Source organism: Melanerpes formicivorus, unplaced genomic scaffold (genome assembly GCF_026170545.1).
Source record: "Melanerpes formicivorus ecotype bairdi unplaced genomic scaffold, bMelFor1.0.p_v2 SCAF_130, whole genome shotgun sequence".
NCBI classification, from domain to species: domain Eukaryota; kingdom Metazoa; phylum Chordata; class Aves; order Piciformes; family Picidae; genus Melanerpes; species Melanerpes formicivorus.
This window is the reverse complement of record NW_027142482.1, coordinates 1,216,093-1,240,972: the sequence shown is the minus strand read 5'-3', so window position 1 is coordinate 1,240,972 and position 24,880 is coordinate 1,216,093. Positions and strand designations below refer to the sequence as shown.

General features: G+C 60.3%; 2 protein-coding genes across 4 annotated transcripts; one reads left to right on the top strand and one right to left on the bottom strand.

Moving 5' to 3' along the window:
- The first annotated feature begins 159 nt into the window (after positions 1-159).
- On the top strand, positions 160-14,794 carry LOC137456575 (sodium/glucose cotransporter 2-like). 3 transcript variants are annotated; one of them, XM_068168069.1, is made up of 15 exons: positions 160-491; positions 1,706-1,777; positions 3,168-3,272; positions 4,038-4,097; positions 4,216-4,320; positions 4,933-5,038; positions 5,561-5,641; positions 6,481-6,680; positions 7,485-7,620; positions 7,867-7,974; positions 11,612-11,762; positions 12,010-12,178; positions 12,831-13,046; positions 13,354-13,453; positions 14,189-14,794. In XM_068168069.1, the coding sequence occupies exons 1-15, from the start codon at positions 351-353 to the stop codon at positions 14,386-14,388; spliced, it is 1,950 nt and encodes a 649-aa protein (XP_068024170.1). In that variant the 5' UTR covers positions 160-350; the 3' UTR covers positions 14,389-14,794. The 3 variants fall into 3 exon arrangements, with proteins under 3 accessions (XP_068024170.1, XP_068024172.1, XP_068024171.1); XM_068168071.1 differs by lacking the exon at positions 1,706-1,777; XM_068168070.1 differs by lacking the exon at positions 4,038-4,097 and having other exon boundaries at positions 161-491.
- RUSF1 (RUS family member 1) lies at positions 14,507-24,844 on the bottom strand. Its single transcript, XM_068168068.1, is given in 16 exon segments — positions 14,507-15,917; positions 16,560-16,637; positions 16,891-17,052; positions 17,503-17,573; positions 17,703-17,760; positions 18,448-18,659; positions 19,432-19,502; positions 19,713-19,814; positions 20,822-20,869; positions 20,871-20,928; positions 21,493-21,525; positions 21,811-21,856; positions 22,509-22,623; positions 22,806-22,883; positions 23,669-23,970; positions 24,790-24,844. Coding segments are annotated over 16 exon segments (1,569 nt in total). The 3' UTR covers positions 14,507-15,837.
- Between the last annotated feature and the right edge of the window lie 36 nt (positions 24,845-24,880).

The following is a 24,880-nucleotide window of genomic DNA, read 5'->3' as shown; positions in this document are numbered from 1 at the left end:
GCAGCGAGGGAGCAGCAGTGGGAGGCAGTGGGGCAGGGCCTATGGGGCAGGGAGCTATGGGGCTGGAATCCGTGGGACTGGGAGCTATGGGGCAGTGATCTTGGGGGGGGGGGGGGGGCAGGAAGCTGTGGGGCAGAGTCCAGCAGGGTCAGCTGTGGGGCAGCCAAGCGAAGCCAATTGGGGGGCAGGGCCCTGACGTCTTGGGGGGCTGTCCTGCCCCAGAGAGCCTGTGGGGCAGTGGGGAGAGATCACTTGTTGGGCTGGGATCCGTGGGGCAGGGATCCGTGAGGCAGGGATCCGTGGGGCTGTGATCTGTCGGGCAGGGGCCTGTGGGGCTGGGATCTGCTGGGATGGGATCTGTGGGGCTGGGATCTGCTGGGATGGGATCTGTGGGGCTGGATTCTATGGGGCAGGGAGGACCTGCTGTCAACCCCTGGGACCTGGGGGTCATCGGAGGCTACTTCGGCCTGGTTCTGGCCATAGGCCTGTGGGTGAGTGACCCCCAACTGCCCCATCCCTGCCCCACAAGTGCCTCTCCTGCCCCATAACTGCCCCCTAAGTGCCTCTCCTGCTCCGTAACTGCCCCCTCTGCCCCCTAAATCCCCCTCCTGCCCTGTAACTGCCCCTAAGTGCCTCTCCTGCCCCATAGCTGCCCCATAACTGCCCCCTCTGCCCCATAGATGACTCTCCTGCCCCATAGCTGCCCCCACGTGCTCCCTAAGTGCCTCTCCTGCCCCATATCTGCTTCATAACTGCGCCCTCTGCCCCCTAAGTCCCCCTCCTGCCCCATAACTGCCCCCTAAGTGCCTCTCCTGCCCCACCCTCACCACTTAATTCCCCCCCAGCCCCCCAAGTCCCCCCCAAGGCTGCCCCCTAGCCTCCCCTCCCCCCAGTTAATCTTTACTCAGAACCCCCTGGGGCTGGGCCCTGGGCCCCCAATTAATTAACTGGGGGCAAGTTAATGACTGACTGGGGGGGAGCTGCGATGGAGCCAGGCTGGGAGGGGACTGGGAGCACTGGGAGCCAAACTGGGAGCGCTGGGAGGGAACTGGGAGCACTGGGAGGGGACTGGGAGCACTGGGAGCCAAACTGGGAGCACTGGGAGGGAACTGGGAGCACTGGGAGGGGACTGGGAGCACTGGGAGCCAGATTTGGAGCACTAGGAGGGCACTGGGAGCCAAACTGGGAGCACTGGGAGCCGGACTGGGAGCACTGGGAGGGAACTGGGAGCACTGGGAGCCAAACTGGGAGCACTGGGAGCCAGGCTGGGAGCACTGGGAGGGGACTGGGAGCACTGGGAGGGAACTGGGAGCACTGGGAGCCAAACTGGGAGCACTGGGAGCCAGGCTGGGAGCACTGGGAGGGAACTGGGAGCACTGGGAGGGGACTGGGAGCACTGGGAACCAGACTGGGAGCACTGGGAGGGGACTGGGAGCACTGGGAGCCGGACTGGGAGTACTGGGAACCAGACTGGGAGCCACTGGGAGCCAAACTGGGAGCACTGAGAGATGAACTGGAAAGCACTGGGAGGGAACTGGGAGCCAAACTGGGAGCACTGGGAGCTGGACTGGGAGCACTGGGAGCCCCTGTGCTGCTCCTTACTGGTCCCATACTGGTTTATACTGGTCCCTACTGGTCTGTAATGCTTCGTGCTGGTCTGTACTGGTCCATACTGGTCTGTACTGGTCCATGCTGCTGTCCCCAGTCCCTGCGCCGTGGTGGCCGCGGCACCGTCAGTGGCTACTTCCTGGCTGGGAGGAGCATGGCCTGGGGCCCAGTGAGTGAACTGGGAGCACTGGGAGGGAACTGGAAGCACTGGGAACCAAACTGGGAGCCACACTGGTTCCCTGTAGGTTCCTATGGGTGGCTATGGGTCCCCTACAGGGAGTGCTATGGGGCCCTAGAGGTACTTGTGGGTCCCTATAGATCCCTGTGGGTGGCTATGGGTCCCTCCAGGTCTCCATAGGTTCCTATAGGAGGCTGTGGGTTCCTTATGGGTTGCCATAAGGGCAGCTCTAGGTCCCCATAGGTGACCTGTGGGGCAGCTCTGGGTGGCTGTGGGGGTCTGTAGGTGCCTATAAGTGATCTATAGGTGGCTATAGGTCCCTATAGGTGGCTATGGGTGCCTATAGGAACTGCTATGGGTGGCTATGGGTCCCTAGAGGTGGCTATGGGTGCCTATAGGAGCTGCTAGGGAGGGGTATGGCTCCCTATAGGAGCCTATAGGTGCTGCCATGGGTGGCTATAGGTCCCTAGAGGTGGCTATGGGTGCCTATAGGAACTGCTATGAGTCCCTATGGGTGCCTATAGGTGCTGCTATGGGTGGCTCTGGGTGCCTAGAGGTGGCTATGGGTGCCTATAGGCACTGCTATGGGTGGCTATGGGTCCCTAGAAGTGGCTATGGGTGCCTATAGGCACTGCTATGGGTGGCTATGGGTCCCTAGAAGTGGCTATGGGTGCCTATAGGCACTGCTATGGGTCCCTAGAGGTGGCTATGGGTGCCTATAGGCACTGCTATGGGTGGCTATGGGTCCCTAGAGGTGGCTATGGGTCCCTAGAGGTGGCTATGGGTGCCTATAGGAGCTGCTAGGGAGGGGTATGGCTCCCTATAGGAGCCTATAGGTGCTGCCATGGGTGGCTATAGGTCCCTAGAGGTGGCTATGGGTGCCTATAGGTGCTGCTATGGGTGGCTATGGGTGCCTATAGGTGCTGCTGTGGGTCCCCAGAGGTGGCTATGGGTGCCTATAGGCACTGCTGTGGGTGGCTATGGGTCCCCAGAGGTGGCTATGGGTGCCTATAGGTGCTGCTGTGGGTTGCTCTGGGTGCCTAGAGGTGGCTATGGGTGCCTATAGGTGCTGCTATGGGTCCCCAGAGGTGGCTATGGGTGCTGCTGTGGGTGGCTCTGGGTCCCTAGAGGTCGCTATAGGCTCTGCTCTCAGTGCCTATGGTCCATACAGGTCCCTATGGGTGACTGGGGGTCCCCTCTGGGTCCCTATGGGTGGCTGTAGGAGCTCTATAGGAGACCCTTAGGTGCTCTGCTCCCTAGGTGCTCTATAGCTGCTCTATAGGAGCTCCATAGCTGCTGCTTAGGTGCTCTGTGGGTGCTCTGTGGGTGCTCTGTGGGTGCCCCACGGGTGCCCCACGGGTGCCCCACACGCTGCCCCCAGGTGGGAGCCTCTCTCTTCGCCAGCAACATTGGCTCTGGGCACTTCGTCGGCCTGGCCGGGACCGGGGCCGCAGGAGGCATCGCCGTGGGAGGCTTCGAGTGGAGTGTGAGGCCTGGGCCCCTATGGGTGCACCCCATGGACACCCCATGGAGAGATCCCCTAGACATACCCTATAGATCCCCTACAGACCCATATAGACCTCTGTAGCTCCCTTTAGACCCCCCCCATAGCTCCCTATCGATCCCTACAGACCCCTAGAGGCAGCTAGAGATCCCCTATGGACTCCTAGAGATCCCTGTAGAACCCTGATTGATCCCCTATAGATCCTCTGCAGACCCCTATACATTCCTTATAGATCCCTACAAATCCTCTATAGATCCCCTATAGATCCCTACATATCCCATAGAGACCCCTTTAGAGCCCCACAGATCCCCCATAGAACCCTATAGATCCCCTATAAATCCCTGTAGATCCCCTATAGATCCCTACAAATCCCATAGAGACCCCTATAGATCCCCTATAGGTACCCTATAGATCCCTACAGATCCCCTATAGACCCTCACAGATCCCTATAGATCCCTACAGATCCCTATAGATCCCCTATAGACCCCTATAGATCCCTACAGATCCTCTAGAGACCCCTACAGATCCCCTATGAGCACCTACAGATCCCCATAGATCCCCTCTAGATTCCCCACGGATCCCCTCTAGACCCTTCCTCCTCAACCGCAGACCCTCCCCCTTCCCTTCCCCTCCCCTCCCTTTGCCTCCACCCAGCTCAAGCCCCACCCCCTTCTGGGGTCGCGCTCCGGCGTGGCCCCGCCTACTGCTGCTGCCCTCGGCCAATCAGCTTTTTGGCCCCGCCCCCAGGGGATGTTCATTGTGCTGCTGCTGGGATGGATCTTTGTCCCTATCTACATGAGAGCAGGGGTGAGGCAGCTCCCGGTGTGCCCCCAGCCCCTCCCAGCCCCTCCCAGCCCCTCCCAATCCCCTCCCAGCCCCTCCCAGTCCCTCCCAGTCCCTCCCAGTCCATCCCAGTGCCCCACAGGTCAGCACCATGCCGGAGTACCTGGGGCTGCGCTTCGGGGGGTCCCGGATCCGCCTCTACCTGGCCCTGCTCAGCCTGGTGCTCTACATCTCCACCAAGATCTCAGTACGGGGCCTGCAGGGGGCGCTGCGGGGGGCCTGCAAGGGGCACTGGGGGCAAGGAGAGGACCTACAGAGGTGCTGGCGGGGAGCTACAGAGGACCTCTAGAGGGCGCTAGGGGGGGTAGAGAGAACCTATAGGGTCCAGAGGGGATCTGTAGGGGCTGGGCTGGGGTATGGGGTGGTGCCTGTGCCCTATAGCCAGGAGGGATCTACAGGGATCTAAAGGGATCTCTAGGAGTCTGTAGGGATCTATAGTGTCCAAAGGGGATCTCTAGGTGCTGGGAGGGATCTCTATGGGACTGTAGGAACCTATAGGGTCCAGAGGAGATCTCTAGGGGCTGGGGGATCTCTAGGGCCAGGGGAGGGTATGGGGTGTGTGTGCTTGTGCCCTATAGCTGCTCCAGGGGGGCGGGAGGGATCTACAGGGATCTGTAGGGGTCTCTAGGGATCTATAAGGGCTGGGAGGGATCTAAAGGGATCTCTATGGGTCTGTAGGAATCTATAGGTTCTGGAGGGGATCTCTAGGGGCTGGGGGATCTCTAGGGCCGGGGGGGTGTATGGGGGTGCTGCCTGTGCCCCACAGGCGCCCCCCAGGTGCTCCATGGGTGCCCCACAGGTGGATATGTACTCCGGAGCCATCTTCATCCAGGAGGCTCTGGGCTGGAACCTCTACGCCTCGGTGGGAGCCCTGCTGGGGGTGACAGCGATTTACACCGTGACTGGTTAGGCTGGGAGGGGCTGGGAGGGGCTGGGAGGGGCTGGGTGGGGCTGGGAGGGGTTGGGAGGGGCTGGGAGGGGCTGGGTGGGGCTGGGAGGGGCTGGGAGGGTCTGGGAGGGGCTGGGTGGGGCTGGGAGGGGCTGGGTGGGGCTGGGAGGGGCTGGGAGGGTCTGGGAGGGGTTGGGAGGGGCTGGGAGGGGTAAGGTGGGGACTGGGAGGGGCTGGGAGGGGCTGGGAGGGGTTGGGAGGGGCTGGGAGGGGTAAGGTGGGGACTGGGAGGGGCTGGGCGGGGCTGGGTGGGGCTGGGAGAGGCTGGGAGGGGCTGGGTGGGGCTGGGAGAGGCTGGAAGGGGTTGGGTGGGGTAGGGTGGGGACTGGGAGGGAATGGGAGGGGATTGGGAGGGACTGAGAGGGACTGGGAGGGACTGGGTGGGGACTGGGAGGGGTTGGGTGGGGCTGGGAGGGGCTGGGCTCACACTGGTCCCGTACTGGGAGCGCTGGCTTCATTCTGGTCCGTGCTGGTGCAGGGGGCTTGGCTGCTCTGATGTTCGCTGACCTGCTCCAGACCTTCATCATCGTCGCTGGAGCCTCAGTGCTGGCTGCATATGGTGGGGCTGGGAGGGGCTGGGAGGGGACTGGGAGGGACTGGGAGGTACTGGGAGGGACTGGGAGGAGATTGGGAGGAGACTGGGAGGGGGACTGGGAGGGGCTGGGAGGTACTGGGAGGGACTGGGAGGAGATTGGGAGGAGACTGGGAGGGGACTGGGAGGGGCTGGGAGGGAACTGGAAGGGGACTGGGAGGGGATTGGAAGGGGCTGGGAGGTACTGGGAGGGACTGGGAGGGGACTGGGAGGGGACTGGGAGGGGACTGGGAGGGACTGGGAGGAGATTGGGAGGAGACTGGGAGGGGACGGGGAGGGGCTGGGAGGGAACTGGGAGGGGACTGGGAGGGACTGGGAGGAGACTGGGAGGGGATTGGAAGGGGACCGGGAGGGGATTGGGAGGAGACTGGGAGGAGATTGGGAGGGACTGGGAGGGGACTGGGAGGGACTGGGAGGTACTGGGAGGGACTGGGAGGAGATTGGGAGGAGACTGGGAGGGACTGGGAGGAGATTGGGAGGGACTGGGAGGGACTGGGAGGAGACTGGGAGGGACTGGGAGGAGATTGGGAGGGATTGGGAGGGACTGGGAGGGATTCAGGCTCCCCATGTTGGTCCATACTGGGAAGAGGATTTAGGACCCCTGGGAGTGCTTTGAGCTCCTCCCTGTGCCCCCTGCTGGTCCCTGCTGGCGTTGGGGTCAGCGTGGGGAGCTCAGAGTGCCTCTGGCCCCTGCTGGGAGCACTGAGAAGAGCCTTGAGGACCCCTGGGAGTGCTTCTTGCTCCTCCCTGTGCCCCCTGCTGGTCCCTGCTGGTCCTTACTGCTCCGTCCTGGTTTGGCCCCGCAGCCCTGGGGGCCGTGGGGGGCTACGAGGGGCTGGTGCAGCGCTACCCCCTGGCCACCCCCCAGAACCTGACAGGGCCCTGCGGGAGGCCTCGGCCGGACGCCTTCCACCTCCTGAGGCATCCCAGCACCGGCGACCTGCCCTGGCCTGGGCTGCTGCTGGGGCTGGGAATCATCTCGGCCTGGTACTGGTGTACAGACCAGGTGAGGCTGAGGCACTGGGGGGTGGAGGGGACTGGGAGGGGATTGGGAGGGACTGGGAAGGACTGGGAAGGGATTGGAGGGGACTGGGAGGGGACTGGGAGGGGACTGGGAGGGACTGGGAAGGACTGGGAAGGGATTGGAGGGGACTGGGAGGGGACTGGGAGGGACTGGGAGGGACTGGGAAGGGACTGGGGGGGACTGGGAGGGACTGGTCTAGACCTTCCCCCCAAGCCTTCCTGGTCTGTCCTGGTCCATCCTGATCCTTACTGGTCCCTGCTGGTCACTCTTGACCCTTACTGGTCCATATGCTCTGTACTGGCCCTCACTACTCTGTACTGCTCCATACTGCTCCCTGCTGGTCCCTATTGACCCACAGTGGCCCATACTGGCTCCTACTGGTCCCTACTGGTCCCTATTTACCCACAGTGGCCCATACTGTTCCCTACTGGTCCATACTGGTCCCTATTGACCCATAGTGGCCCGTGCTGGTCCCTACTGGTCCCTATTGACCCATAGTGGCCCATACTGTTCCCTACTGGTCCCTAATGGTCCCTATTGATCCACAGTGGCCCATACTGGTCCCTACTGGTCCTTACTGTTCCCTATTGGTCCCTATTGACCCACAGTGGCCCATACTGTTCCCTTCTGTTCCCTATTGATCCCTACTGGTCCCTATAGATCCATACTGGTCCCTACTGTTCCCTACTGACCCACAGTGGCCCATACTGGTCCCTATTGACCCATAGTGGCCCATAGTGGCCCATACTGGTCCGTGCTGGTGCTTACTGGTGCTTCCTGCTGCAGGTGATCGTGCAGCGCTGCCTGGCCGGCCGCTCCCTGTGCCACGTCCGTGCAGGCTGCGTCGTCTGCGGCTACCTGAAGGTCCTCCCAATGTTCCTGATGGTGCTGCCTGGCATGGCCGCCAGGGTCCTCTTCCCGGGTGGGCACCCCCTGGGCACCCCCAGGGAGCCTGCAGGGCACTTCTGAGGCACCTGGAGGAGCACTGGAAGCCGCTGGGATTAACTGGGAGCCACTGGGAGGCACTGGAATGGGACTGGGAGCCACTGGGAGCCACTGGGATTGACTGGGAGGCACTGGGGAGGACACTGGAATGGGACTGGGAGGTACTGAGGAGGACACTGGTATGGGCCCTGACCCTTTTCCCTCTTTCTCTGGCGCCCCCCAGAGGTGGTTGGGTGCGCAGACGCCCAGCACTGCCGCCGGGCCTGTGGCACCCCCGCAGGCTGCTCCAACGTCGCCTACCCGCGGCTGGTGGTGACCCTGCTGCCCCCCGGTAGGTGATCAGCTGCTCGTTAGCCCTCATCAGGGGCAGGGCAGAAGATGATTAGGGGACATTAGGGAGTTATTAGAGGGTTATTAAGAGATTATTAGGGAAATTAGGAGGTTATTAGGGGGTAATTAGGAAGTGATTAGGGGATTATTAAGGAAATTAGAGGATTACTAAGGTGTTATTAGGGAAATTAGAGAGTTATTAGGGAGTTATCAGGTTAATTACAGCATTACTAGGGATTAATTAGGGGGTTATTAGGGGCGATTAATGAATTATTAGGAGTGATGGAGAGCTTGGAGGCTTCCAAGAGGTAATTAGAAGCTAATAAAGGGTTATTAATGACTATTAGAGGGGATTAGAAGCCATTAAAGGCAATTAATTATTATTAGATGGCAATTACCATTATAAAAGGGAATTAGAGACTATTAACAGCTATTTAATAGCTATTAATTGCTATTAACTACTTATTAACGGCCATCAGTGTCTATTAGATACCTATTGTCACCAGATGGTAATTAATGGTTACTAACTCCTATTCATTGCCATCTGCTCGTAATTAATGGCTATTAATGCCTCATAGATACCTATTAATTGCCATTAGGTCCTAATTAACGTTTATTAATGCCTACTAAATCTCCCACTAGCCTCTCATAAATGCCTATTACCCCTATTAAATCTCGATTAGCTCCCATTAGCACCTATTAAATCCTATTGAAGCGCCCATTTGTTCCTAATTAACACCTATTAATGCCTATTAGTGCCTATTGAAGTGTTCATTAACTCCTTATTAAGGCCTATTAGAGTCTATTAGCGTCTATTGATTCCCAATTAGATAATTTTTAACGCCTAATAGCGCCTAATGAATCGCCCATTAGCCCCTTATTAACGCCTATTGAAGTGCCCTTTAGCCACTTATTAGCGCCTATTAGTGCCTATTAGCGCCTATTCATTCGCCGATTGGATCCTTATTAACGATTATTAGCGCCAATAGATTCGCCCATTAGCCCCTTAATAACGCCTATTAGCGCCTATTAACTCCTATTGAAGTGCACTTTAGCTCCTTATTAACGCCTATTAGTGCCTACTGATTTGCCCAATAACGCCTTATAACGCCTATTAACCCCTATTACCGCCTATTGATTTGCCCATTAGTCCCTTATTAGCGCCTATTAACGCCTATTAACGCCTAATAGCGCCTATTTAATCGCCCTTTATCCCCTTAATAACGCCTATTAGCGCCTTATAACTCCTATTGAAGTGCCCTTTAGCTCCTTAATAACGCCTATTAGTGCCTATTGATTTGCCCATTAGCCCCTTATTAACGCCTATTAGCGCCTATTGAGTCGCCCTTTAGCTCCTTAATAACGCCTATTAGCGCCTATTGATTTGCCCATTAGCCCCTTATTAACGCCTATTAACGCCTATTGAATGGCCCTTTATCCCCTTAATAACGCCTATTAGTTCCTATTGAAGTGCCCATTAGCCCCTTATTAACGCCTATTGAAGTGCCCATTAGCTCCTTAATAACGCCTATTAGCTCCTATTGAAGTGCCCATTAGCTCCTCATTAACGCCTATTAGTGCCTATTAGTGCCTATTAACTTCTATTGAAGTTCCCATTAGCTCCTCATTAACGCCTATTAGTGCCTATTAGCGCCTATTGCTTCGCCCATTAGCCCCTTAACAACTTGGGCTGTGAGGCTTTCCCATTGCTTTGCCTGGGGGTTCAGTCCAGCCCGGATGGAGGCACTTGGATTCATTCAGGGCCTGCAGACCGAGGGTGCTGCCCAGGGTGCTGCCCGGGGCGGTGTGGAGTCACCACCCCTGGAGGTGGTTAGGAAGGGACGGGATGGGAGCTTGGTGCCAGGGGTGAGCTGATCAGATGGTGCTGGGGGAGAGCTTGGGCTGGGGGAACTCGAAGCTCTCTTCCAATATGGTCTGGTCTGGTCTATTCTACTCTCTCTTATTGAAGTGCCCATTAGCTCTTTATTAACGCCTATTAGCTCCCATTAACTCCCATTGGAGTGCCCATCAGCCCCTTATTAACAACTATTAACGCCTATTAACTCCCACTGGAGTGCCCATATGCCCCTTATTAACGCCTATTAGCGCCTATTAGCTACTACTTAAGTGCCCATTAGCTCCTTATTAACGCTTATTACGCCTGTTGATTCGCCCATTAGCCCCTTGTTAACGACTATTAGCACCTATTGATTCATCCACTAGCTCCTTATTAACGCCTATTAGCTACTATTTAAGTGCCCATTAGCTCCTTATTAACGCCTATTGAATGCCCATTAGCTCGTTGTTAACGCCTAGTAGCGCCTATTGATACGCCCATTAGCCATTTATTAACGCCTAGTAGCGTCTATTGAGTCGCCCATTAGCCCCTTAATAACGCCTATTATCTCCCATTACCGCCTATAGAATTGCCGATTAGCTCCTTATTTACGCCTATTAGCACCTATTGATTCGTCCATCAGCCCCTTATTAACGGCTATTGAAGTGCCCATTGGCTCCTTATTAACGCCTATTAGTGCCTATTAGTGCCTATTGATTTACCCACTAGCTCCTTATTAACGCTTATAAGCGCCTATTGATTCGCCCATTAGCCCCTTGTTAACGCCTATTAGAGCCTATTGAATCACCCATTAGCTCATTATTAACGCCTATTGATTCGTCCATTAGCCCCTTATTAACGCCTAGTAGCGCCTGTGAACTCCTATTGAAGTGCCCATTAGGCCTTATTAAAGCCTGTTAGCGCCTATTGAGTGCCCATTAGCTCGTTGTTAACGCCTGTTTATTCGCCCATTAGCCGCTTATTAATGCCTATTAGCTCCCATTAGCGCCTATAGAATTGGTGATTAGCCCCTTAACTCCTATTAGCGCCTATTGAAGTGCCCATTAGCCCCTTATTAACGCCTATTAGTACCTATTAACTCCTATTGAAGTGCCCATTGGCCCCTTATTAACGCCTATTAGTACCTATTAACTCCTATTGAAGTGCCCATTAGCCCCTTATTAACGCCTGTTAGTACCTATTAACTCCTATTGAAGTGCCCATTAGCCCCTTATTAACGCCTGTTAGTACCTATTAACTCCTATTGAAGTGCCCATTAGCCCCTTATTAACGCCTATTAGCTCCTTATTAACTCCTATTGAATGCCCATTAGGCCCTTATTAATGCCTATTAGCACCTATTGATTCGCCAATCAGCCCTTTATTAACGCCTATTAGCTCCTTATTAACTCCTATTGAAGTGCCCATTAACCCCTTATTAACGCCTATTAGCACCTATTGATTCGCCCATTAGCACCTTATTAACACCTATTAGCACCTATTGATTCACCAATCAGCCCCTTATTAACGCCTATTAGCTCCTTATTAACGCCTATTGAATGCCCATTGGCTCCTTATTGACGCCTATTAGCACCTATTGATTCGCCCCTTAGCCCCTTCTTAACGCCTATTAGCTCCTTATTAACTCCTATTGAATGCCCATTAGCCCCTTATTAACGCCTATTAGCTCCTTATTAACTCCTATTGAAGTGCCCATTAACCCCTTATTAACGCCTATTAGCACCTATTGATTCGCCCATTAGCCCCTTATTAACGCCTATTAACGGCTGTGTCCCCCCCAGGGCTGCGGGGCCTGATGCTGGCCGTGGTCCTGGCCGCCCTGATGTCCTCCTTGGCCTCCATCTTCGCCAGCGCCGGAGCCCTCTTCACCCTGGACGTCTACCAGAAGCTCAGGCCCAGGGCAGGCCCCAAGCAGCTGCTGCTGGCCGGCAGGTGGGGGAGGGGAGTGGGTGGAGGGGGACACAGAAAGGACAACCCAGGAGGACCCAAGGGACCAAGTGGTGGCAGCTGCGGAGCTCCCCGTGGCCCCCAGGAGCTCCAGGAACCCTCTGGAGCCACCTTGGAGCCGCAGCTCAGAGGCTTCCTGGAGGCCACACTGCCCAAAGTGGACTTCTTTGGCTTGGACCTCCTTGGGGTTGGAGGTCCTTGGGGTGGACCTCGGTGGTGCTGCCCCCTGCAGGCTGTGGGTGGTGGCCATGGTGGGGCTGAGCCTGGCCTGGCTGCCGGTGGTGGAGGCAGCGCGCGGAGGACAACTCTTCGACTACATCCAGGCTGTCGCCAGCTACTTGGCGCCGCCGGTGGCTGCTGTCTTCTTCTTGGCTGTCTTCGTGCCCAGGGTCAACGAACCTGTGAGTGACCCCTGGGGGGGGGCAACCTCCCACCCCCACCCCATGGGGACAACCCCCTCCTGCTGGCCCCAGGGTCCAGGACGCTCCTTGGAGCCACATCTCAGGGGGTTCCTGGTGGCCACTGTGGAGCCAGAGCTCCAGGAACCTTCTGGAGCCACATCTCAGAGGGGTTCCTGGTGGCCACTATGGAGCCAGAGCTCCAGGAACCTTCTGGAGCCACATCTCAGAGGGGTTCCTGGTGGCCACTGTGGAGCCAGAGCTCCAGGAAGCTTCTGGTTCCACCTTGGAGCCACATCTCAGGGGGGTTCCTGGTGGCCACTGTGGAGCCAGAGCTCCAGGAACCTTCTGGAGCCACATCTCAGGGGGTTCCTGGTGGCCACTATGGAGCCAGAGCTCCAGGAACCTTCTGGTTCCACCTTGGAGCCACATCTCAGGGGGGGTTCCTGGTGGCCACTGTGGAGCCAGAGCTCCAGGAACCTTCTGGAGCCACATCTCAGGAGTGTTTGGGGTGACCAGAGTGGGCCCAGAGCTCCAGCAGCCTCCTTGGAGCCACATCTCAGAGGGTTGCTGGTGGGCAGAAGGGAAGCAGAGGTCCAGGAACCTCCTGGGGACCACCCTGGAGCCACATCTCAGAGGCTTCCTCCCCCTGCAGGGAGCCTTCTGGGGCCTGCTGGGGGGCCTGGGGCTGGGCCTCCTGCGCCTGGTGCCGGAGGTGGCCTTGGGGACAGGAAGCTGTGGAGCTCCAGGAGGTTGTCCCCAGGTCCTCTGTGGCCTCCACTACCTGCACTTCGCTGTCCTCCTGTTCCTGGCCTCCGGAGCCATCACCCTGGGGGTCTCCTTCTGCTACCCTCCCATCCCCCAGTGCCACGTGAGTCTGGGGGGGGGTGGTGGGGACAACCTCCTGGACCTCCTTGGGGTGGTCCCTGAGGGCTTCCAGAGCTCCAGGAACCTCCTTGGAGCCACATCTCAGAGGCTTCCTGGACCAGGACCCTTCTGGAGCCACCTTGGAGCCACATCTCAGGGGGGGTTGGGGTGACCAGAGAGGTCCCAGACCTCCAGGAACCCCCTGGAGCCACATCTCAAGGGGGTTGGTGGTGGCCACAGAGGAGTCTGGTGGCCATGGGCAGGCCTCTGCTGGCCCAGGGGTGGTCACCACCACCTCTGGTTGTCCCCAGCTCCACCGCTTGGTCTTCAGCCTCCGCAACAGCACAGAGCCTCGGATAGACCTGGGCCAGGAGGGCCCCAAGGAGGCACCTGGGGAGGTCCAGCTCCAGGGTAAGCACCAAGGTGTGGAGGAGGACCTAAGGGACCAGGAGCTGCCACCCTGGGACCTCCTGAGGCCCACCAGGAGCTCCAGGAACCTGCTGGAGCCACCTTGGAGCCACATCTCAGCGGGGGTTGGGGTGGTCAGAGTGGAACCAGAGCTCCAGGAACCTCCTTGGAGCCACATCTCAGGGGGGTTGGGGTGGTCAGAGTGGAACCAGAGCTCCAGGAACCTCCTTGGAGCCACATCTCAGGCGGGTTGGGGTGCCCATGGAGGAGCCTGGTGGCCAGGGGGGACCCAAAGGACCTCCTGGGGCCACCCTTGGACCTCCTTTTGGCCCCCAGGAGCTCCAGGACCCCTCAGGTCCCTCCCTGGAGCCACATCTCAGGAGTTTCCTGGTGCCCATGGAGGAGCCTGGTGGCCAGGGGGGACCCAAAGGACCTTCTGGGGGCACTCCTGGACATCCTGATGGCCTCCAGGACCCCTCAGGCCCCACCTTGGAGCCACATCTCAGGGGGGGTTGGGGTGGTCAGAGTGGAACCAGAGCTCCAGGAACCTCCCTGGAGCCACATCTCAGGGGGGTTGGGGTGCCCATGGAGGAGCCTGGTGGCCAGGGGGGATCCAAAGGACCTCCTGGGGCCACCCTTGGACCTCCTGGTGGCCCCCAGGCCCCACCCTGCAGCCACACCTCAGAGGCTTCCTGGTGCCTATGGACCTGAACCTTCCTCCCCCTCTCCCTCCCCCAGATGTGGAGGCGGAGCCGGGCGGCCCGAGGCCAAATCCGATTGGTGGAGGGGCAGAGCCTGCAGCAGAGGGGGGCGTGGCTGCCGCGCAGGCCCCACCCCCAGCCCCGTCCCCCGAGGACCCTCGCTGGAGCCGGGTGGTGAACCTCAACGCCCTGCTCCTGATGGCTGTGGCTGTCTTCCTCTGGGGCTACTTCGCCTGAGGGACCCCCGGGACTGGGCTGAAATCCTCCAGAAATGGGCAAAGGGCACCCAGGGGAGCCAGGGGAGGCCAAACCCACCCGGGGATGGACCCCAGAATAAAGAGAAGAGAGGCAGAAGTGGCTCAGAAATCAGCCTCCAATTGCTTCAGGATGAGCCTGGAAGGCCCCAAAATGAAACTGAGAGGCCCCAAAGTGCCCCCAGCCGAGCCCAGAACATCCCCAAGGAGCCCAAATTGCCCCAGACAAAGGAAAATGAGAATCAAATGGCCCCAAAATGAGCCTTAATTGCCCCAAAATGACCCCAAACTGAGCCTGACAAGACTCAAAGTATCCTAGAACAGGTCCAAAAGAGCCCCAAAAGACCCAAACTGGCCTCAAATGAAGCCAAAACATCCCAAGGGAGTCCAAGTTGCCCAAAACAAGGGAAAATGAGAATAAAAATGGCTCAAAATGAGGCCAAGTTGCCTCAAAATGGTCAAAAATCAGCCTGAGATGCCCTAAATGAGCCTGGAATGCTTCAAGGTGTCCCAAAATCAGCCTGAAAGGACCCAAAATGAGCCCAAATTGCCTCAAAAGGAGCTGAAAACGAGTCTGGAAGGTCCCCAAATGACCCAAATTGGTGCAAAAGTGAGATGAAAGGACCCAAATGAGTCCAAAACGGCCCCAAAATGAGGCTGAAAGGACCCAAAATGCCCCAAATCAGCCTGAAAGGACCCAAAATGCCCCAAACTGAGCCCAGAACATCCCAGAGGTGCCCCCAAAAGGACCTAAAATAGCCCAAAATGTCCCCAAAAGGCCACAGCCACCCAAACTGCCTCCAGTTCACCCAAAATGGATTAAAACTGCTGAAATCCAATCAAAGTGGCACCAAAATGTCCCAGACCCACCCAAACTGCCTCAAAGTGTCCCCAAAATGCCTTAAATCCACCCAAAATGGCCTCAAGTTGCCCAAATCCACCCAGAATTGACCCAAAGTGGCCAAAACTCACCCAAAATGCACACATAGGCTCAAAATCACCTCAAGTGCCCCAAAATCACCCAAAATTGCCCCAAATCACCCAGATCCCCTCAAAATGCCCCAAACTGCACCAAATTCATCCCCAAGTGCCCCAAAATGGCTCAAATTCACCCCAAATGCCTAAAATAGCCCAAACTGACTCAAAGTGCCCCAAATTCACCCAAACCAGCCCCTGGCCCCCCAAAATGATCTAAAATTGGCCAAACTCACCCAAACTGCCCCAAACTCACCCAAACTGCCCCAAACTCACCCAAACTGCCCCAAACTCACCCAAACTGCCCCAAACTGCCCCAATCTCACCCAAACTGCCCCAATCCAGGCTCTTTATTGCCCTTCCCCCCCCCCCAATCAATGTCCACCTTTGGCTCCTCCCCTTCCATCCACCCGGACCAATCAGGTGATGGGGGTGTGGAGAGGGGAGGGGCCTGTCATCAAGGCTCCTCCCACTCGAGCTCCCATTGGTCAGCAGCCAGCAGGGGTCTCTCTGTCTGCCAACCAGCAGCTGCCAGCCCTGGGGGGGGAGGAAGTGACGTCAGTGGGGGGGGTGGGGGGGGGGGCAGGGGACCCCCAGGGGACCTCCATGACCTCTGCTGACCTCAGTGGCCCTTGGTGACCTCTTATGACCTTGGCTAACCCCATGTGACCTTAGGTGACCCTGCCTGACCTGGGGTGACCTCCATGACCTTACATGACCTCCCTGACCCTTGGGGCCTGTGTGACCTTAGGTGACTCCTCATGACCTTGGGTGACCTCAGTGACCCCTGGTGACCTCTATAACCTTGGCTGACCCCCAGTGATATTAGGTGACCCCCTCCTGACCTTAGGTGACCTCAATGACCCTTGGTGTCCCCTCCTGACCTTGGGTGACCTCCATGACCCTTGGTGGCCACTCATGAACTTAGGTGACCTCCATGACCATAGGTGACCCCTCCTGACCTTGGCTGATCTCAATGACCCTTGGTGGCCACTCATGAACTTAGGTGACCTCAATGACCCTTGGTGTCCCCTCCTGACCTTGGGTGACCTCCATGACCATAGGTGACCCCTCCTGACCTTGGGTGACCTCCATGGCCCTTGGCAGCCTCTTATGACTTTGGGTGACCCCATGTGACCCCATGTGACCCCATGTGACCCCGGGTGACCCCACACCTACCCTCCAGGAGGGCTGGGCCCAGCCTCTCCCACAGCCGCGAGCTTTCGGCCACCGCCCCCCAGGGCACGGAGCCAGGAGCTGGGGAGGCAGAAAGAGAGGGGCAGGACATGAGGGGACCCCGAAGCTGTCCCCCAGGACCCCAAAGTCGTCCCCCAGGACCCCAAAGCTGTCCCCCAGGACCCCAGAATGGCCTCCAGGGGACCCTCAAATGGCTTCCAAGGAGCCCCAGAGTTACCCCAGGGACCCTAAAACAGTGCCCAGGGACCCCCAATCTTCTCCCAGCCCCCTCCCAGTTCCTCCCAGTCCCTCCCCAGCCCCTCCCCGTGCTCACCACAGGCCTTCAGCCTCCTCTGCAGCGCCCCCAGCTGGGCTCCCAGTCTGGAGCCTGTGGGCAGGTCTGGTCCCAGCAGCTCCTCCAGCAGCAGGGCCTGGGAGCAGCCTCGCAGGGAGGCGTCAGGGGGGGCCCCACGCCGCAGCCCCACCCCCACCCAGCCTGCAGGGGGCGCCCCAGTGAGCAACAGTAGGCACCAGGAGCATCCCCAGTGCCTCCCAGGAGCATCCCCAGTGCCTCCCAGGAGCATCCCCAGTGCCTCCCAGGCCCTCCCAGTATCCTTCAGCATCCTCCCAATCCCCTCCCAGTCTCCTCCCAATCCCTCCCAGTCCCTCCCAATCCCTCCCAGTCCCTCCCAGTCCCCTCCCAATCCCCTCCCAATCCATCCCAGTCCCTCCCAATCCCCTCCCAGGCACTCCCAGTCCCTCCCAGTTCCCTCCCAATCCATCCCAGTTCCCACCCAGTCCCATCCCAGTCCCTCCCAATCCATCCCAGTCCCTCCCAGTTCCCTCCCAATCTATCCCAGTCCCCTCCCAATCCATCCCAGTCCCTCCCCATCCATCCCAGTCCCTTCCCAGTCCCCTCCCCATCCATCCCAGTCCCTCCCAGTACCCTCGCTGGGTCTCAGCACTATGATGTAGTCTTTGGGGCTGCTCTCCAGAGCCTTCCTCAGCTCAGCCTCACTGGGGTGGGGGGGACACACACACACACCAAGAGGGGACCAGTATGGACCAGTAGCATCTCCAGCATCTCCCAGCATCATCCCAGTGCCTCCCAGCATGGACCAGGAGCAGCTCCTGGGCTGCCCTCACCTGGAGACCAAGCGGTGGAGAGGAGCTCCCAGGTGGAGCTTCAGGCGAGAGCTGGAACCTGCAGGAGGCAGGGGGGAGGCTGGGGGGGGCTGGGGGGGAGTGGGTGGGGAGTGGGTGGGGGATTGGGGGGGGGATTGGGGGGGAACTGGGGGGGGACTGAGTGGGGACTGGGTGGGGGCTGGGAGGGGGACTGGGAGTGGATTGGGTGGGGACTGGGAGGCACTGGAACAGGACTGGGGGGGACTGGGAGGGGAATTGGGTGGGGGGACTGGGGGGCACTGGGGGGGAACTGGGTGGGGACTGGGTAGGGGATTGGGAGGGGGACTGGGGAGGGGGACTGGGAGGCACTGGGGGGGGACTGGGAGGGGACTGGGGAGGGGGACTGGGAGGCACTGGGAGGGGACTGGGAGGGGACTGGGGAGGGGGACTGGGAGGCACTGGGGGGGGACTGGGAGGGGACTGGGGAGGGGGACTGGGAGGCACTGGGAGGGGACTGGGAGGGGACTGGGGAGGGGGACTGGGAGGCACTGGGACAGGACTGGGGGGGACTGGGAGGGGGACTGGGGAGGGGGACTGGGAGGCACTTGGGGGGGGACTGGGAGGGGACTGGGAGGCACTGGGACAGGACTGGGGGGGGGACTGGGTGGGACTGGGTGAGGGGTTGGGAGGCACTGGGGGGGACTGGGGGGGACAGGACTGGGAGGCTCTCTCAGTGTCCCCCTGGCGCCCCCTGGCGGCAGCTCACCAGGCAGCAGAGGCTCCCTGGGGTTGACATAGTCAGGGGAGGGGACTTGGAAGGTGGCCCCGCCCCCGCGCCAGGCCCCGCCTCTCAGCGCAGTGGCCAATGAGAGGCGGAGGCGGGGCCGGTTGAGGGTCCGCAGCCGCAGGGCTCTGACCGCAGCCAGGTTGGCCCCGAGGTGAGTGGCCAGGAGCAGAAGCACCGCGGCCCAGGTCAGCCTAGGGGGGACAGCAGGAGCCCAAAATGCACCAAAAGAGACCCAAATCAGCCCAAAATGAACCAAAAGAGACCAAATTGACCCAAAATGCACCAAAAGACCCAAATGAACCCAAAATGAACCAAAAGAGACCCAAATCGACCCAAAATGAACCAAAAGAGACCCAAATGGACCCAAAATGCACCAAAAGGGACCCAAATGAACCCAAAATGCACCAAAAGAGACCCAGATGGACCCAAAATGCATCAAAAGAGACCCAGATGGACCCAAAATGCACCAAAAGAGACCCAAATGAACCCAAAATGCACCAAAAGAGACCCAGATGGACCCAAAATGCACCAAAAGAGACCCAAATGGACCCAAAATGCACCAAAAGAGACCCAAATGGACCCAAAATGCACCAAAAGAGACCCAAAATGCACCAAAAGAGACCCAAATCAGCCCAAAATGAACCAAAAGAGACCCAAAGTAACCCCAAGTCAGCTCCAAAAGAGATCAAAATGAATTCAAAGAAACCCAACCCAGCTCAAAAGGAAGCAAAATCAGCCCAAGATGCCCCAAAATCAACCAAAACTGACCCAAACTCGGTCCCAACCCAGCCCCAAATCCTCCCCAGCCCCTCCAGGCTCCGCCCCTTTCCCTTTAACCCTGCCCCAAGCTCCACCCCTTTCCCTTTAGCCCCACCCCTTCCCCTTAGACCCTGCCCCAGGCTCCACCCCTCCCTACAAATCCCACCCCCGAGCCCCACCCCTTCCCCCAGGCCCCGCCCTCACCAGGGCCTCCCATCCAACAGGGGCAGCAGCAGCAGGGCCAGCAGCAGTCCTGCCCCATTCACCAGCGTCTCCTGCACCAGTATGGACCAGTCAAGAGTCAGCCAGAACCAGTACAGACCAATAGGAGCCAGCAGGGCACCAGCAGGGCACCAGCAGGGCACCAGCAGGGCACCAGCCATGGCCAGTAAGTCACCAGTCAGGGCCAGTACAGCACCAGCAGCCCTCTCCCAGTGCTTCCAGTTGCCCTCCCAGTCCCTCCCAGTCCCCTCCCCGTTCCTCACCTGGCTGCCGTCCTTGGCGGCCACGTCAGCCACGTTGTCCCTCCGGGCCTGGTGCAGAGCCAGAGCTGCCCTGGTGGCACCGCCTGCCACTCCCACGATGCACTGCAGGCGCCAAGACAGGCCAGCATGGACCAGCACGGACCAGCATGGGCCAGCACGGACCAGCACGGACCAGCATGGACCAGCATGGACCAGCATGGGCCAGCATGGACCAGCAGGGGCTAGCATGGGCCAGCATGGGCCAGCATGGACCAGCAGGGGCTAGCATGGGCCAGCATGGACCAGCAGGGGCCAGCACGGACCAGCAGGGGCCAGCACGGACCAGCTGCACCACCCCACTCTCCTTCAGCATTCCCACTGATTCCCAGTAGCCCCCAGTATCATCCTACTGCTTCTCAGTATCACCCCAGTGCCCCCTGTGGCCCCCAGTGCCCCCCAGTATCATCCCAGTATCACCCCAATGCCCCCCAGTATCACCCCAGTGCCCCCAGTATCACTCCAGTGCCCCCCAGTATCACCCCAGTATCACCCCAGTGCCCCCAGTATCACTCCAGTGCCCCCCAGTATCACCCCAGTATCACCCCAGTGCCCCCCAGTATCACCCCAGTATCACCCCAGTGCCCCCAGTATCACTCCAGTGCCCCCCAGTATCACCCCAGTATCACCCCAGTGCCCCCAGTATCACCCCAGTGCCCCCCAGTATCACCCCAGTATCACCCCAGAGCCCCCAGTATCACCCCAGTGCCCCCCAGTATCACCCCAGTATCACCCCAGAGCCCCCAGTATCACTCCAGTGCCCCCCAGTATCATCCCAGTATCACCCCAGTGCCCCCAGTATCACCCCAGTGCCCCCCAGTATCACCCCTGTGCGCCCCAGTATCACCCCTGTGCCCCCTGTGCCCCCCAGTATCACCCCAGTGCCTCCCAGTATCACCCCAGTGCCCCCCAGTATCACCCCTCTGCCCCCTGTGCCCCCCAGTGTTACCCCAGCGCCCCCCATCCCCCCCAGCCTCTCCTGCCCCCTCCCCTCCCCGCACGCAGCGGCTCCAGGGGGCGTTCCCGGGAGGCGTGGCCAAGCCCGGCGGAGGGGGGGGGGGGCGTGGCCTCACCTTGGTGGTCGCCGCCAGCGTCAGCAGGGGGAGGGCGGCGCGCGGCCAGCGCGGGGGCCAGCAGCTCCAGCACGAGCGCCACGTCATTGAGCACGTCGGCCGCCAGCCTGCGCGCGCCGGAAGGGGCGGGGCCTCAGGCGCCGCCGCTGGGACGGCGCCGACGGCGGGGGCGGGGCATGGGAGCGGGGGGCGGGGCAAGGGGTGGGGCAAGAGAGAGGAGAGGGAGAAGGAGAAAAGGGTTTGGGGTGGAAAAGGAGGATTTTGGGGGGGGGAAAAGGAGGATTTTGGGTCACTTTGGGGTGAAAAAGGAGGATTTGGGGTCAGTTTGATGTGAAAATGGAGGATTTGGGGGGGGAAAAGAGGATTTGGGGGGGAAAGGAGAATTTGGGGGGGGAAAGGAGAATTTGGGGGGGGAAAGGAGGATTTTGGGGTCAGTTTGGTGTGAAAATGGAGGATTTGGATCGGGGAAAGGAGGATTTAGGGGAAAAGGATTTTGGGGTAAAAAAAGAGGATTTTGGGGTCAAACTGGGGTGAGACAGGATGGGGCCAGGGTTTAGGGAGGGACATTGGTTTTGACCCGAAGTGGGTGTGGTTTGGGGGGGGGGGATGTGGTCCGAAGTGGGCATGGGCGGGGCCAGAAGTAGGTGGGGCCAGAAGTGGGCGGGGCTCACCGCCACTGCTTTGCCTCGCAGTCCAGGCGGCTCCTGGGGGGAGAGAGAAAACCAATGGAGGTCTCCCAGTAAGGAGCAGTGCTGCCCCCAGTGGCAGCCTGGAGCTCCTAGTGAGGTCCACTGCCCCCTCCCAGTGTTCCCAGCAAGAACCAGTGACTCCCAGTAAGGCTCAGAGCCCCCTCCCAGTCTCTCCCAGTCCCCTCCCAGTCCTTCCCACTCCCTCCCAGTTTGCTCCCAGTCCTTCCCAGTCCCCTCCCAGTCTCTCCCAGTCCTTCCCAGTCCCTCCCAGTCCCCTCCCAGTTTGCTCCCAGTCCCTACCCCTGCAGCCAGGCGAAGCTGATCCTGGTCACAATCCCAACTCCATCTGCAGGCAAAGTTTGGGTCAGACTGGGAGGGACTGGAAGCAAACTGGGAGGGGCTGGGAGGGGACTGCAGCCTAACTGGGAGGGGCTGGGAGGGGACTGCAGCCTAACTGGGAGGGGCTGGGAGGGGACTGTGGCCTAACTGGGAGGGGCTGGGAGCAAACTGGGGGATTTTGGGGCCAAACTGGGAGGCTTTGGGGCCTAACTGGTCCAGACTGGGAGCAAACTGGGAGAGACTGGGTGGGTTTGGGGCCAAACTGGGAGAGACTGGGAGCAAACTGGGATGGTCTGGGTCCAACCTGGGTGATTTTGGGTCCAACCTGGGTGATTTGGGACTCTAACTGGTCCATACTGGTCCCTCCTGGTCTATACTGGGAGCAAACTGGGATGGTCAGGGTCCAACCTGGGTGATTTTGGGTCCAACCTGGGTGATTTTGGGTCCAGCCTGGGTGATTTTGGGTCCAATCTGGGTGATTTTGGGTCCAATCTGGGCGATTTTGGGTCCAACCTGGGTGATTTTGGGACTCTAACTGGTCCATACTGGTCCCTCCTGGTCTATACTGGGGGCAACCTGGGAAGGTGTGGGTCCAGCCTGGGCGGTGTGGGGCTCTGCCTGGTTGATGCTGGTCTGTGCTGGTCTGTGCTGGTGCCTACCCCTCAGCAGCCAGCCCAGGGTGGCTCCGGTGGCAGTGGCAGCTCCGTCCCCAACGCCCACAGCCTGCAGCACAGCTCTGGTGCCCAGCGCCCCGCTCAGGGAGCTGCTCAGGGCCTGCCCAGGGCACAGCGGGACGGAGCAGTAAGCATCACAGGCCCACCTCAGCCCCCTCCCAGCCCCGCCCAGCCCCCTCCCACTCCCTCCCAGTCCGCCCCCAGTCCCCCCCAGCTCCTCCCCAGTCCCCCCCAGCCCCTGCCCAGCCCCTGCCCAGCCCCTGCCCGGCGCTCCCAGGTCACCTGCAGGCTGTCCCAGCACTGGTACTGGAGGTAGTCCCCAGAGACGCTCTCAGGGTAGCCCTGGGGCAGCAGCAGCTCCTGGGGGGGGTTCGCAGTAAGCTCCCAGCAGCCTCCCACTGTTCCCCAGTAAGCTCCTAGGCCCCCCCAGTAAGCTTTGCCAGGACCCCCCCTGACCTCCTGGTACCCTCTCGGTGCCCCAAAAGCCTCCCCCGGGACCCCATCGACCTCCCAGCATCCCCCCAGTCCCCTCCCAGCATCCCCCCAGTCCCCTCCCAGCATCCCCCCAGTCCCCTCCAAAGCCTCACCCGGACCCCATTGCTCCTCCCAGCACCCCCAGTAGCCTCCCAGCCCCCCCATTGCCAGCCCCCCCGCCCCCATTTCCCACCCACAGCACCCCAGCAGCCTCCCACTGTTCCCCAGTAAGCTCCAAGGCCCCCCCAGTAAGCTTTGCCAGGACCCCCCTGACCTCCTGGTACCCTCTCAGTACCACAAAAGCCTCCCCCGGGACCGCATCGACCTCCCAGCCCCCCCAGTCCCCTCCCAGCATCCCCCCAGTCCCCCCCCAGCCCCCCCCAGTCCCCTCCAAAGCCTCCCCCGGGACCCCATCGACCCCCCAGCATCCCCCCAGTCCCCTCCCAGCATCCCCCCAGTCCCCACCCAGCCCCCCCCAGTCCCCCCCCAGTCCCCTCCAAAGCCTCACCCGGGCCCCATTGCCCCTCCCAGCCCCCCCACTGCCAGCCCCCCCGCCCCATTTCCCACCCCCAGCAGCCCCCCAGCGTCCCCCCAGCGCCCCACGGGGACTCACCAGCCCCCCGCTGACCTCCCAGCCCCCTCCCATGACCCCCCCCCCCCCCGCCCCCCACCTCCAGGGCCCTGCGCAGGGCGGAGCCGGTGCCGCTCCCGGGGGTTTGCTCTCGCAGGAGGCTGCCGCGGGGCCCCCCCCCGGTACCGAGCGGCCTCGCGGCGCCCCCACAGCTCCCGGCACAGGCTGGGGGCGGCCGGCCCCGGACCGGAGACTGCCTGCGGCCGCTGCATGCCGCGGGGGCCGGAAGTGCTCCCTGGGCGCTGCGGGCGCGGACCGGAAGTGCTCCAAGGGCTCTGCTGGCACTGAGGCTCAGCCTGGACCGGAAGTGCTCCAAGGGCTCTGCTGGTACTGAGGCTCTGCCTGGACCGGAAGTGCTCCAAGGGCTCTGTGGTTACTGAGGCTCTGCCTGGACCGGAAGTGCTCCAAGGGCTCTGCTGGTACTGAGGCTCTGCCTGGACCGGAAGTGCTCCAAGGGCTCTGCTGGTACTGAGGCTCTGCCTGGACCGGAAGTGCTCCAAGGGCTCTGCTGGTACTGAGGCTCTGCCTGGACCGGAAGTGCTCCCTGGGCGCTGCGGGCGCGGACCGGAAGTGCTCCAAGGGCTCTGCTGGCACTGAGGCTCTGCCTGGACCGGAAGTGCTCCAAGGGCTCTGCTGGCACTGAGGCTCTGCCTGGACCGGAAGTGCTCCAAGGGCTCTGCTGGTACTGAGGCTCAGCCTGGACCGGAAGTGCTCCAAGGGCTCTGCTGGCACTGAGGCTCAGCCTGGACCGGAAGTGCTCCAAGGGCTCTGCTGGTACTGAGGCTCAGCCTGGACCGGAAGTGCTCCAAGGGCTCTGCTGGTACTGAGGCGCTGCCTGGACCGGAAGTGCTCCAAGGGCTCTGCTGGTACTGAGGCTCAGCCTGGACCGGAAGTGCTCCAAGGGCTCTGCTGGTACTGAGGCGCTGCCTGGACCGGAAGTGCTCCAAGGGCTCTGTGGTTACTGAGGCTCAGCCTGGACCGAAGTGCTCCAAGGGCTCTGCTGGTACTGAGGCTCAGCCTGGACCGGAAGTGCTCCAAGGGCTCTGCTGGTACTGAGGCGCTGCCTGGACCGGAAGTGCTCCAAGGGCTCTGCTGGTACTGAGGCTCAGCCTGGACCGAAGTCCTCCAAGGGCTCTGCTGGTACTGAGGCTCAGCCTGGACCGAAGTCCTCCAAGGGCTCTGTCCTTGCAGGGCAGAAGTGCTCCCAGGCCTCCATGCTCGCTGTGGGCAGGCCTCGGCCGCAGGAGGCTCT

Coding starts and splice junctions, on each gene's coding strand:
- LOC137456575 (XM_068168069.1), top strand. CDS start 351: ATGGGATCTGTGGGGCTGGGATCTGCTGGGATGGGATCTGTGGGGCTG. Junction 4,098..4,215: donor CTATCTACATGAGAGCAGGG/GTGAGGCAGCTC, acceptor AGTGCCCCACAG/GTCAGCACCATGCCGGAGTA. Junction 13,047..13,353: donor CTCCCATCCCCCAGTGCCAC/GTGAGTCTGGGG, acceptor GGTTGTCCCCAG/CTCCACCGCTTGGTCTTCAG.